We start from the raw sequence: 14733 nt of genomic DNA on the forward strand, positions 1-14733 counted from the left end.
CTATTTTATAATATTTATTACAAAAATACAACAAAATTTAATATTTTAAAAGGTCTCTCTTATGCACACCCGATAAACCTGATCGGTCACAGAAAGTTACAAAAAATATAGAATACTAGAGTAGACTTTTTACCAAATACTTTTTTTACTCTTATTGAGTAATTTCTTGGACGGTTAAGTCAGCTTGTAATTTAGATGCAGCAAATCAAACAAAATAGCATCAGATGAAAGAAAATCACTAGAAAAAAAATGGAATAAGGGGGAAAAATAAAACTTAAACACCTTTCTATTGTTAAAAGATAAAATTCCAGTCCATATGTCTCCAAACCCAGAAGGAGCCCTGCTCACCAAACAATGCAACATTTTCCAGCATAACAGGAAGTCCCTGCTGTTTTTTGCATGTTGTAAATGCTGTTTCTGATTGGAGCACAGCTGTTTGTGAGAAAGTGTCGTCAAAGGTTAAGAGAAATAAACAAATTCACATTTTAAAAACTACGAAATGGAGACACTCTGTTTGCGGGAGTTTTCTGAAACATTTCCTAGACGCCAATTCTACCGAGTGGAGAACCGATTACAAGAAAAATCTAACATATTAGCATAGAAACCAGATGTTTAGAATATAAAACAAGAAGAACATCTAGTGTTTGCATCTGTTAGCTCAGGGTTAAGGATCTGTTGTTGTTTTTTGCAGTCTCACTTCCCCTGGCGATGTGTGACTGGGCCTCCACGCTCTTTTGTGTCCCTGCAATGTTACGTAAGCTGTGTAGGCTGAGCAGATAGACGGCAGACAGAGGACAGGCCTCTGGAGCTGAAGGGACCGCACTGTTCAGAGGCCCGTCCAACTGGACGCAGCACAGCGGCCCACTGATGGGGAGAATTCAAACCAGGGTGGGAAAGAACCACCAGACTCCGAGCATCAGCAGAACCGAGGTGAAAATGGCTCCCTGCCAAACTCCCGACACAAAATCCACCCCATAAAAATGAAATCAGTCGACAGCTTTCCGCTGAGTGTAAAAGGAAAAGCGGAAGAATGAAGAAGGAGAAGTGAAATTAAAACGAGTCTGCTGATCAGATAGGTTTAAATCCTCGTGTTTTTACTTCTCGTGTGTTTTATGCAAATGAAAGTGAAGGCAGCAAATGAACTGCAGTGTGTGGATGGGTTTAGGTTTACGGATCTCACGATTAAAGGTGCATTCATTCCTTTTCCAGGAACTGAAGTCGTTTTCTCAGTCAAAATACAGACAAGAACTGGGCAACATAAAATAAAAAGTCTGACTTTCTTTCATACAAGAACTGATTTTTTTTTACCCCTCGCTTTACATTACAAATAAAAATTAAAAAAAATTTAAAATTGTTGCTTGTCTCCAATACTCCGTTATAGAATTGACCTGAAGTCAAAGTCCAAATAATTAGAAGTCGTAAAACAGCTTGTCAAACAAGATGGCCGACCTTCGCAACACGTTCATAACCACCAACAAACTTCTGTATAACTTCGGTTGGATATTCAACTACTGAACTTGTCAGAATTAGAAAATTCTAAACTTTTCCGACTGTTGGACTCGAAGGAAGCAGAGGAAACACAGAACCTGGATAGAAAAGGAAAGACAGACGGACGCTCTCCTCACCTTCAGGTCTCTGTGAATGATGGGAGTCTTGCATTGATGAAGGCGGGCCACAGCTTCACAGGTGTCGCAGAAGATGTGGAGGACCTCCGCCTCACTGAAGCCCACGTTTAACCGCTGATTCATCTGCTTCACCACCTGACCCGCTGCAAAAAAAGCTAAGTTTCAACACAATCTACCAATTCACGGTGTATAATAATACAATAACTGAATATTTGCATGTACTAGGGCTGGACAATAAATCAATAACTATATATATCAATAGATGATACGTCTGATAGAATATTATATTATTTGTAATTAAAATGGAGGTTTATAAGGGGAGCTGCATTTTGATTTTATACTTCCAAAAGGTCTCAGTACCTTTGCAGTACTCCATGAGAATCAGAACCTCCCACACGCTGTCGGAAACGAAGCTGATTGTCGAGTCCAGGTAGCGGACGATGTTCTTGTGGCCTGACAGTTCCTTCTGCAGACGGGAAAAAGAAAAGAGAGTTTAGGATGGAAGCAAGCTCATATTTACCAAAATATATTAAAAGTCCTACTAAAGGTGCAGAAATCTATCTATATAAAAGCAAACACTTCCAGGGTTTTTGTTTCCTTTGGCAAACAATTTAAAGTACAAATTAATTCAATGGAGAACAATTTACAAAATTCAGACTAAATCATTAAGGAATGTTTTGAAGAATATAATTTTTGAGATAGGAGGAATATTTTTATTTTTTTGAGAAAAAGGATAAGGCTGAGCGATTTCATCGATTAATAAAATTTTTGGAAAATTTAATTTGGATAAATCTGAACTTTTTTTCACCGCTATACTCCTTGGGTTTCCATAAGTCAGAGCAATTTTAGCATACCCAAGGCAGCCATCTTGCTTGACAAGTTTATTTTACAATTTCTATTCATTTGGACTTTGAATTCAGGTGAACCCTGTGACAAAACATTAGGGCTGGATAATATTCATTATTTATTTTAAGTATGAGAATAAAGTCATAACTACAAGAATTCAGTTGAAATAGAAGAATAAAGTTTTCATATTACCAGAATAAAGTCGTAATAATATGAGAAGTATTAATTTTATGAGAACTCCTACATGAGAAACAAAAAAAATTAAAATGAGAAATGTTGAGCATCTTGTGGAGTTATACGTTTTACAGATAAGGAAATACTTTAATTTAACACATCAGCATCAAATTGGATCCCAGAATAAATCTGAATTCATTACGATAAACTAAACGATAAACGCTCAGCCCGGACTCTCAACATTTATCTTAAAAATACAAAAACTTTCCTTCAGCTCCCCTCCTCTGTCATCGTCTGTCATTAATCTGCAGATTTCACTTTATTTACTCGACTCTTTAAAGTGACGCTGTTTGTCGGTAGTTAAAGAGCCAGCATAATATATAAGTGTGGTGTGTTGTGGAAACCAACACACCTAAGGCAATGTCCCAACAGGCCTGAGCTGTGTCAACGTTTAAGGTCAGCTGTGTGTGTGCGTGTGTGTGTGTGTGGGTGTAACATTGTTCCAGCAAACAGACTCACTAAGCAGGTTGGATGCCTCAGATTGAGCTTCTCTGGGTCAAATGCTCATAACAACGGTGAGTCAGGGTCAAAGTGTCTATGAGGCTTCAGAAATATTAAAAATACAACCGTTTTAGTGCCGAAAAGAGTCTGAGTGTCCCAAAGTAGTCATGCGTGATAGATCAGAGTCATTTGTAGATCGACCAAGTGCATTAATCCCATGTCCGCCTGCGCTCAGCTAAAAGCCTTTCGCTCTCACCAGACTGGAAATGCTGGAAACAAAACGGGGACGGAGACATTTAGATGCAACCTGATTCATGATGCAATGTTTTACTGTGAGCCACGAGGGCTTGTGCTTCTCCAGGAGCAAAAACTGCATGAAAAGTTAAATCCCGGAAAACTGGTGGAAGTTATATTTTCAGATTGTACAGATGACCAAGTTTCTTCTATTGTTAATATCTTGGAATAAGACAAAAGTAACTTAAGAAAAACATTTTCAGCAAGATATAAGAGCTTGCTTAAAATCAATAATAGTTAATATTGATTAAGAAGTTCTAGCTCCAGACAAATTTTTTTCACATAATGTGGGGGAAAAGAATTATAAATTTTATTTGCATAGCACTTCTCTAAACACTCAAAAACAGGGATCTAGTGAAAATGCAAAGAGTACACAAAGTACATCAAACTCTTAAATACATAACATGTAAAATAACAAAAAACAAGACAGTCTTATTAAAAACCGGTTTTAAAAGATGGGTTTTAGATGTGATTTGTCACAGATGTAATAAAATGTCTTGTTATAAGTGAAAAAAATCTGCCAATGGAAGTAATAATAATCAATTTACAAGAATTCTTCACTTAAAACAAGCTCATAGCCTTGATGAAATGAGCTTGTTGAAATGTTACTTGAAAGTTAGTATTGTCTTGTTTCGAGTGTACCAAGATACTAGATAACAAACATTAATACTTGACAGGATTTTGTGTTTTTGCACTGCAAGCCTTGTAAATATCTAACTGTTTAGTTAAACAGAAAACTTCTCACCATGATCGTGATCTCTCTCTTGTAGATATTCAGGTCCGGCACGTTGTTCACGTACATCCTTTTGAGAGCGCAGCGGACGCCGCTGTGTGTCCGAGCCAGGAACACCACCGAGAAGCCCCCTGGAAAAGAAAGTAAGAACAAAACAAATTAAAGCACATTACCACATTTAACCAGTTTAATGGTGATGAGCAAGAAGAAACTTGTTTAACTTGTTAAAAATAAAGACAAATCTACATAACATGCAGTTGTTAAAATGGAAGTTAGGGAAGCATCTTATGAGCATGGTCTTTCTTTTCCTACTGTAGCAATATTTTGGGTTCCCAGTAGAAACCTGAGGATATTTTGTAAACACTAAGGAAATACTACTCTACGTAGCAAAAGCCTAACCATGCTAACGTTGCAGAAGTCTGAAATAGCAAGATGTGTCACACCTTAACAAAACCTTTTGAAACTGCTCAGACTAATGATGATTAATCTTTAAAAAAGTACAGAATATTCTGCAAATTTTTCCTTTAACCATTAAACATTTTTTTGTTAAAAAGTTTATATGAAAACACAATTTAAGGGTGTTTTTATACCACCCATATTCAGTGTGCTTTAATAAAACCCCAGTTCATTTGGGGATGTGTGAATGTGTAATCAAACTCTGATGCACATTAACAACAAACTCTGGTCCACCTAAAAACCTGTTTCAGTTTGTTTGAAGTGAAGTCTGGTGCGGTTCAAATGCATATATGAACACATGACTTTAGACTGGGGACCGCTCCAAAATCATGAAGTGGACTGTAGCGCAGAGCATTGTGGGTAAATAAAACCAAAACAAATGTGACAAATAGTTTGTTGTCTTTTATCAAAGACAAAAGAAAAATCCTATAACTGCCAAACTTTGATGCAACTCCATTTTTGTTTACATTTCTTGAAGGAACTTGCACTCAGTACCTCCTTCAGAGGTTTTTGTATTGTTCTCTTCAGTGGTTCTTGGTGCAGCGCCACCACAGGCGAGGAGGGGAACAGGTTGCTCAAAGGGTTTGGTAGGTTTGACACAGTTGTAGCAGCTGAAAATGTAACAAATGTTGCAATTTTGATTCCCAACCAAACCGACTCTACAAGACTATCAGGTGTGAAAACACCTTCAATATGTTTTAGGTTCTTCAGTAAAGGTCTACTTCATTGTTTGTTAGTTTGTTTTTTTAGGACTGGTCTGCATCCGATTATCTCAAATATTTGGTCTGATGACATTCTGAACAAAACAAAAGCTGTGATGGATAAAACTTTTATTCTGCTTCTGAAAACAAATCAAATACGGTTTGAGTGATACGTTTCCCATACGAACAACCTTGGAGTATTTAAATAAATTCAACTTGAAGTGTATTATTCTACAGTGATTACAGTTTTAAAAACTGCTTGTGATCAGAGAACAAACATGAGTATTCTTGGTTTTCTCCTGCAGAGGATTGTGACGGGAGCTGGAGTAGTTCAGAGATTCTGCAGGACGTCATCAGGACTCCAGAGATCCAAAGCAGAACCAGACAGCTTCCAGCTATTCCAATGATCCTCAGATGACGAATGTTTTATTGTTGTTTTTATTGTTCATCTTATCAAAACAAACAAAAGCAAAACTAAAACTAAAATCTATGTGGACACTCCCGACGTAGCATGCAGCTTTTACTGTGGCAACACAAACAGAATGACGTGTTCAACTTCAGCTCTGATTACCTGTACAAGTGTGCAGACTAAACGTTGGAGCACAAACTGCTCAGCTAATCTGCAGCGTATAAAACTGATAACAGGACCTGTGAAAAAGACAACTTCCTGAAAAAAGGGGTGGACAAAAATGTGTTCAAGAAAAAATAATAAAAACCCATTCCAATTTTCTCTAAGGTAGAAGAAAACCTGAGCTCACCGGGCTTCTGTTGGTTTTTAGTTAAGGTTTAAAGAAAAAAAACAAAAACAAGAATTAGCTAATTTTGATAGGGTTGAAACAATTAATCAGATTAATTGTGATCAATAATCTACTAAGTTGGTACTTGATTAATCATTAACTGGAGTAGCCACTTAAAGAGTGATAAGCTTAAAGAATAACACATTCAAAGCACTAATAAACCCAAAATACATTTTATATTGAAAATAAAAAAAAGGCTTTGACTGTAATTCTCAAGTGGAAGGTTTAGCTTCACTTGATTCAAATTCTGTAAAAAAAAAAAAAAAAATCTCCTATTAGATATTTACCTATCAAAATATTAATTGTTAATGCAAAAATTTATCAGTGACTATAAATACTCAAGCGTTCACTAGAGGAATGCAATGCTGTTGCATTTTAGGTAATAACATTTTTATTTTCTTATTTTAAGACAGATTGAACTATTTGCTTGCAGTTCAATTTTTTATTTGAATATTTCTAATACGGTACTCCAAAATATAAAAAGGTCTAAGTGGTTAAATGAAAAATATGCAGACTGTGCCAATTATTTGATCAATTAGTAAAACCATTACTGCAGTCATAATTTCTACTCGACTGCTTGGCTCAAATGTTGATATAAAGATCGACGATTAATATAAAAACCTCAACTTCAAAGGCACTCGTTTCAGAAAAAGTTACATTTAGTGAGCTTGTAAGCATATTTAAAGAACTAATTCACAAATTTTAAAGTTTCATGCCTCAAGACGAGTCACCTGACAACAGCAGGCATGGAAGTGAGGTGTGTCTAGCTGCAACTAAACACACTGAGGCCAAGTGTTTGCTTGTATGTAGCTACAACAGTGAGTGAAACAGTAGCACACTTTATCAGATTAGATATGGCTGATGTTATTCTGCAGAACAGAGCCGGCAGATAATGTGACAAGGATCAACGTTGCTCTGACAGGGCTGCAACAGAGAATAAGCAGCTCAGAAAAACCATGAGAAACTTTAACTCAGATGGCTTGTATCTGTTCTTATTTGGCACCGTGAAGCATCACAGATGACAAAGTTGCATGAAAAGGTTACAGAAATGTCAAGGAAATGAGAGCAAATCTGAGCTAATGCTTGGACAATACTGCAGCTTGATTTTTCCAAGTTTCTATCAACGTGACAGGAATCTGTGGGTGCAGAAAACTTGCTTAAGCCGAAGGTTGAGAACCTACCGGCAGAAGCTCATTGATTTACTTTGTGTTCCCGGGGTCGCTTAGTGGTCAATTAAACGGCTAAATCTGGCTTTAATAGATTTTCTGATAACTCTGTTGAGTACAGCGCCGTTTAAAGACTTCAATCTAATGACGTTGTCTTACCTTCTTCTTTCCTGAATAACACAAAACATGACTCCTTTCCTTCTTTTTGTCAAAATCCATGTTTACATTCAGTCATAAAAATCTTAATAAAGCTTCTCAGGTTTTACCTGGATGGATAAAAACCACCAGGTCAGAGCAAGGGTGGATTAACAAATTGAAAAAACATTGAAGTAAACCCCCCATTTAACATTTTATTGCTTAAAATGTGATTATTAAATCTGCATTTTCATTTCAGTAGCTGTGTGAAAGTGATTAAATCAAAATCGTGCTGCAACAAAAATATTTTACTACATTGATTATTATGATGATTAATCTTAAAAGTACAGAATATTCTGCAGATTTTTCCTTTAACCATTAAACATTTTTTTACACATTTGAAATGCATTAAAAATTTCAAACAATTACTTTTTTGAAATAACAAAATAGATATTTTAGTGCCTAAAATACAATAACAAAGCAGTCTTAGTGCACGCTTACTAAAAAGCAAAGGATGCATCTAGAGAACATATTTACAGAGTTTTGGGTTAATTACCGCTCTGAGCAGGTTGTTCTTTCAAAAATACCTGACTATAGTGATAAAAAATAAAAAAATACTTAAAGGAAAAACTACAGACAGCAGGATATTTGAGGTGAAATGAAAACTGTCTAATTGAAAAGCTGAAAAATCCTGTAATGGTAAACATGATAAAGGTGAAGAGAGTCAGAAATTTTAACATTTCATCCCCTGTTCTCCCTTCAAGCTCAAACTATGTGATCATGATCCACCTGAATCAAAGCTTTGTGTGCTTCCTTGACAGAGACGTTGGCTCCAGATGCAGTAAATCAAAGTTAGAGTAGAATGGAGACAAGATGTGGTGACTGATGGATGTGATGGATTTTATAAGGTGAAATCCATTTAGCTGGGCGGAGGGCCAGGAAGCAGAAAGAAGACAGCTGTTTGAGGTTGTAATGACAAGATGGAGAGAGCACTCTAATCCTCACTGAAATCTGCACAATTTAAAGGTGTCCTCAGAGCAAAACCAAACTTGACAACTGGCTAATAGTATAACCAGCATCAGATGGGATTTACAGCACATCCAAAAGTTGGATCCAACAAAACGTAAACAACCTAAAACCATAAACCAGGGTTTCCCCCAGTGTATTGCAAGCCTGGCGGCCCGTCATGTCAAGAGGGAGTCGGTTTTTAAGTTAGCCATTTTTACAAAAGTTGTAAATGGTTAAGAGCCCCAATTAGGTGAGCTCGACTTGAACAAGCAGACACCATGACTATATTGTCAAAAATAACTTAGGAAAACAATCACAGCTTCTCCGTTCAATACACCTCCAATCCATCATGGCAACTCGTGATTAAGACACATAGTTGCAGAGACTCAATAAATGAACAGTTTAATTAACTTAGAAGCAGCTGTTCAATCTGGTCTAGTTTCAAGAAGAACCCATCCACCAATGCAGCATGTTTCCCATCATGCAACACAAACTAACCTATTGAAAGAATTTTGCTTCAGGACAGCAACCTGCGGATGAGGCCATCCATGCAGACCACTGCATGTCCACCAACTGGTTTGCTCTGCAGCTGACTGGGACCATATGCTGCAGGATCAGGTTCTCTCTAAATCACCACCCCGGGGGCTTTTGTTCCCTCCCATGACTGTGCCAGCCATGGAAGCTGAGTGCATTATTCTCCTGAGTTGGTTTGGGTGGAATGATTTGTTGTGGAGCGGGCTTTGTGCACTGGATACAAACTTCACGGACAAACAAGGGGCTTTGAAATGCAGAAAAACATTTCTAGATGAACAGGAAGCTCAATTTGCAGGAAATGTGTTGCTTTTCAGACGTTTTTGGTCTGTCTGTTTAACAAATATCAAAAATGAGGGGAAAAAAGCAGCTCTGAAAAACTAAATAATCATCAAATTCCATATTTATATTCTTAAAGTAATTCAATCTCAGGGAATAAACTTCATATTTAGCACAACACCAACAAGTCTTTTCCTTTAAACAACCTAATAAACTCCAACAATAAAAATTAGAATTACTTTTCAATATAAAAGAAATTCTTGAGCAAATTTTAAATTTTAAAAACACATATTGACCTCGGGTTAAAAGTAAAATTTTTATTCTTTGATCTTATGATACACAGTGAGGTTCAGTGCAACTAAACCTTTCGGCTAATGCATGACTGATAAGCATATCTAACTTACTCAGCAGCCATTCGGCCCAACTAACTGCTATTTCCACTCATCTGCTGACTGGCTGCAGGGATATGTAAAAATGTCGGCATGAGAGCTCGCTCAGCTGTTAGTGACAGTTGGGAGGAAATCCCCAAATTCATCAGGCCAAGATAGGAAAGGGGCCGTCGTTTCAGCATGGTGTCAAGTTAGCTTTTTTTTTTTTTTTTTTTAAACCAACCACAAGTGAATGTCAAGAATTTTGGACTCCGACATCATTGATAAGCATGAAAAACAAGGATTATCAGCTAACACAAAGCGCAGCTTTACATGAAACAGCTCCTCTGGACAGCTTTTGATAAATGACGGGGAGGAGGAAACTAAAAATGAAGCCTCTTGCCTCTGGGAAGATAAATCTACAGGGATGAGTATGTGGTTTCTGCACAGCCGCAGGAAGCAGATGTTCTTTTGAAGCGTGTCATCATCCATGATGGCACTGATAACCCATCTTTTTAAAGCAAATCCTTCCCCAATCGTCCCCCCCCTTGCATGAACATGAAGTAAGAAGGATTCTCCTACAGTTGAAGAGTCTTTCATCTTCCTCAAGCCAACTTTTAGGAGAGCAGAGCAGTGAACATTTGAGGCACTTCCTCCTTGAGGCCCCATCCTGGAATATAAATATATATATATATATATATATATATATATATATATATATATATATATATATATATATATATATATATATATATATATATATATATATATATATAGGCAGGCAGGATAGCTCAATAGATAAGTCAGCGGTTTTTCACTGACGACCCGGTTCAATCCAGGTCGAAACCGGAAAAAAGGGCGCTATCCTGTCTGGGTCCTTAGGCAAGATCCTTCGAGCTACAGCCTACCTCATAACATGAGAGACACAAAGAAGCAAGGAAACATGCCGGCTCAGACGCCGTCGCCCGGCCAAACAAGGTCTCGTCAGGTGCTGGGGAACCAGAGCACCTTGATGATAAATGGGCTACTGGAACAACGAGGCGGACAACGGCGGAAATGGGCAAGAGATGAAAACTTGGATCTGTTGGAATGCTACTACTCAAGTAGCCCCGATCGGAGGGGCTATATGCAAAGACTGAGGGAGGAATGGTTACTTCGACATCCCCAGTCCACACTAAGTGCTAAACAGCTAGTAGCTCAGTGTTCCAACATCCGCAAACGGCAGCTGCTATCACAGCTTGAGATTGACGAAGTACAACACAAACGCTACGGCGAAAAGGAGGAACCTGGATGTCAGAGAGGGCGGGGCTTAACTACAAGCCCCCGCCCAGAGAGGGAATATGCAGCCACAATGATGGAAACAGAGCTGAACGAGGCTGCAACAGACCTGAGAAATAGAATCATGGCAGGAATGACAGACAGACCTCCTCGGCGCCAATTACAACGGCTGAGTGAAATACCATCAGAAAGTCTCATTGAGAATGTGAATGCAGCAGTGAGAACAATCCCTACCAATACCATAACAGAAACCAACGAGCTGATTTACAACGCAGCATCAGTGATCCTTGAGCTGCTTGGCTATAAGAATAACAATGACAATAACAAATACCCACCATGGAAAAGACGGTTAGAGAGTAAAATCAAGGCAACAAGGAGGGAAGTGAGCCAACTATCAGAGCTCCATAAGGGAACAACAAAAAGACCAATACCCAAGAAGTACAGCCAGATGCACATACCTGAAGCACTCGAAACTGCCAAACAGAGACTCCAGGCCTTGGCCAGCCGCCTAAAGAGATACACAAGGGAGAAGGAATCCAGAAGGATTAACAGGCTCTTCTCCACCCAACCAGCTAAAGTGTACTCTCAGTGGCAGGGGAATAACAAGGCTGGAGACCCACCAAAGCTGGAGACAGAACAATACTGGAAAAGCATATGGGAAAGGGAGGCGTCCCACAACAGCAATGCAAAGTGGCTGATCTCTCTACGAGATGACCACAGCAAACTCCCTGAGCAAAATCCGGTAACCATCACTGTGGCAGATGTCCAAGAAAGAGTCTCAGGTATGAAGAACTGGACAGCACCAGGACCAGACAAGATCCATGCCTACTGGCTAAAGAAACTGACATGAGCTACATGTTTGCTTGTCATGAGCACGACACAGAAGGGCATCGGGGTGAATAGCAGAGGAGCCAAACACCAACTCCTTGTAGACCACACAGTTGCCAGAGACTGCAAAACCAACCTGTGCACACACCAACCTGTGCACGGCTTGGATTGATTACAAGAAAGCCTATGACTCAATGCCACACACTTGGATCATCGAATGCTTAGAGATGTACAACATCAACAGAACCTTGAGAACCTTCATTGCAAACTCAATGGGGCTGTGGAAGACCACCCTTGAAGCCAACTGCAAGCCACTTGCACAAGTATCCATCAAATGTGGCATATACCAAGGAGATGCGCTGTCCCCGCTACTGTTCTGCATAGGCCTGAACCCCCTCAGCCAAATCATCAACAAGATGATACCTACGGATACCGACTCAAGAATGGAGCCAACATCAGCCACCTCCTCTACATGGATGACATCAAGCTGTATGCCAAGAGCGAGCGAGACATAGACTCACTGATCCACACCACCAGGATATACAGCACGGACATTGGGATGTCATTCGGACTAGAGAAGTGTGGTCGGATGGTTACAAAGAGAGGGAAGGTCATCCGCACAGAAGGTATCTCACTCCCAGAAGGAACAATAGCAGACATAGAGGAAGGTTACAAATACCTGGGAATATCACAAGCAAATGGCAACCTTGATGAGATCACAAGAAAAAGAGCCACAACCAAATACCTCCAACGAATAAGACAAGTCCTGAGAAGCCAGCTCAATGGCAAGAACAAGATCCGTGCAATAAACAGCTATGCCCTACCAGTAATCAGGTACCCTGCAGGAATAATTAGCTGGCCAAAGGAGGAGATACAGGCCACAGATGTTAAGACCCGAAACTACTAACAATGCGGAGGGTTCCACCCCAAATCCAGCACACTGAGACTATACACGAACCGAAAAGAAGGAGGCAGAGGACTAGTGAGTGTGAGAACCACTATCCAAGGCAGAGACATCCAAGATCCATAGATACATCAGGGACAAAGCCTCAACAGACAATGTGCTCAGTGAATGTCTCAAACAATGGGGAACAGAACCTGAGGTGCGGAGGAACCATCATGGGAGGACAAGCCCCTGCATGGGATGTACCACCGCAACAACCAAGTGGCTGACATCAGAAAGTCCTACCAATGGCTGGAAAAAGCTGGACTGAAGGACAGCACAGAGGCCCTCATCATGGCCGCCCAGGAACAGGCCCTAAACACCAGAGCAATTGAGGCCCAGATCTACCACACCAGACAAGACCCAAGGTGTAGGTTGTGCAAGGAGGCCCCTGAGACAGTCCAACACATAACAGCAGGGTGCAAGATACTGGCAGGGAAAGAATACATGGAACGACACAACCAAGTGGCAGGCATAGTGTACAGAAACATCTGTGCAGAATATGGACTGGAACCCCCAAGATCAAAGTGGGAAACACCCCCGAAGGTAGTGGAGAATGACCGAGCTAAGATCCTGTGGGACTTCCAGATCCAGACAGACAAAATGGTGAGGGCGAACCAACCAGACATAGTCGTGGTGGATAAACAACAGAGGAAAGCCGTTGTGGTGGATGTGGCAATACCAAGTGACTGCAACATCAGGAAAAAGGAGCATGAAAAACTAGAGAAATACCAGGGCCTAAGGGAGGAACTGGAGAGGGCCTGGAAGGTGAAGACCACAGTGGTGCCTGTGGTCATCGGGACCCTCGGGGCAGTCACCCCCAAACTGGAACAGTGGCTACAACAGATCCCAGGAACAACATCAGACATCTCAGTCCAGAAATGTGCAGTCCTAGGCACAGCCAAGATACTGCGCAGAACCCTCAAGCTCCCAGGCCTCTGGTAGAGGACCCGAGCTAAGAGGAAGAAGAATCACCACCCGCGGTGGGTGAGAAGGGAATTTTTTTTTTTTAATATATATCTGCCATGGCATCAGTGCTCATCATCAGCCATCAGAGGAGACACTGGCGTCTTGAGGCGTTGGTGCGACAAGACCCTCATAGTTGGGAGTATTTACGTACATATGCAGCGTTTTGGGGAAACTGGAGACAAACTCAACTTTTGATGAAGTGTGGAATGTTATGAGACCTCTGGTGGTGTCAAAGGCTGTTTAGAAATAACCGTGCTGCTGCTGTGACCGACATGATGAGCAAAAAAGTATTTCCATTGCACTTTGGTTATGGAAAGTGTTTTTTCCATAACACTCCAATACAACTGAAAAACCACCTCATCCTAGCACAAAAACTTTGTAATCCAGAAAAGAATTTGGAATAAAATAAATTTGGCATGTTTCCATTAAGTACTGTGTCCCAAACTGATATCAATATTGGTCCCATGTCAGCCAAAAAAAAAAAAGCACCGGATTATATTGGTTTGCATCCTTGGTGAAAACACTTTGCTCCAGCATTTAGACAGCATTTCTGTCCAGCATACTCAAACCAATTGGTTAATATTAAATGGGTTAGTTGTTCTCATACCTATTGTTGTTGAATATCGCTCTCCCAGTATTATCACTTGATCAAACCTTTTCTAACATTCCACACTACAGAGTAAGTAATAAATGTACGTCTGATTCCTGCCAATATTCAAAGTTGCAATATCGGTATTTCATCGGGACATCCCTACCATTAAGTGGATTTGTTTTCAATTTGCACAATGTTATGGTCAATGAAAATGTAGCTACTGAGTACCAGCAACATTCGGGTTGTTCTCTTCCATGTAACAAGTAAAACTGGACTGCTTAGGATGATGAAAACTATCAGTCTGGTAAAGGAAGGAGTTGTGCTGAGCAGACGCATTTTCCGTGCCCTCTTCAACTTTAAATCTCTTGACTTCCTTTTCTCACTCAAAACAACTTCAGAGGGATTTCCTTTACTTTCTAAAATCTTAAACACAGTAAATGTTTTCACCAGAAATCCCCCAGTCATCTTTGAAGACACCACAGTGAGTGCTGTATGAAGAAATCATCCAC

General features: G+C 39.8%; 1 protein-coding gene across 1 annotated transcript in view; it reads right to left on the reverse strand.

Annotated features, from left to right (window-relative positions):
* bmp2k (BMP2 inducible kinase) overlaps positions 1-14733 on the reverse strand; it is a 54858-nt gene that overhangs the window by 24220 nt on the left and 15905 nt on the right. Inside the window, exons 2-4 of the mRNA XM_044108085.1 lie at positions 4186-4304; positions 1986-2091; positions 1626-1768 (exon numbers count right to left, since the gene is read on the reverse strand). Coding sequence (XP_043964020.1) covers positions 1626-1768; positions 1986-2091; positions 4186-4304 — 368 coding nt within the window. The remainder of the gene's footprint in view (positions 1-1625; positions 1769-1985; positions 2092-4185; positions 4305-14733) is intronic.

This window comes from Gambusia affinis, linkage group LG03, assembly GCF_019740435.1.
Source record: "Gambusia affinis linkage group LG03, SWU_Gaff_1.0, whole genome shotgun sequence".
In the NCBI taxonomy this organism is placed as follows: domain Eukaryota; kingdom Metazoa; phylum Chordata; class Actinopteri; order Cyprinodontiformes; family Poeciliidae; genus Gambusia; species Gambusia affinis.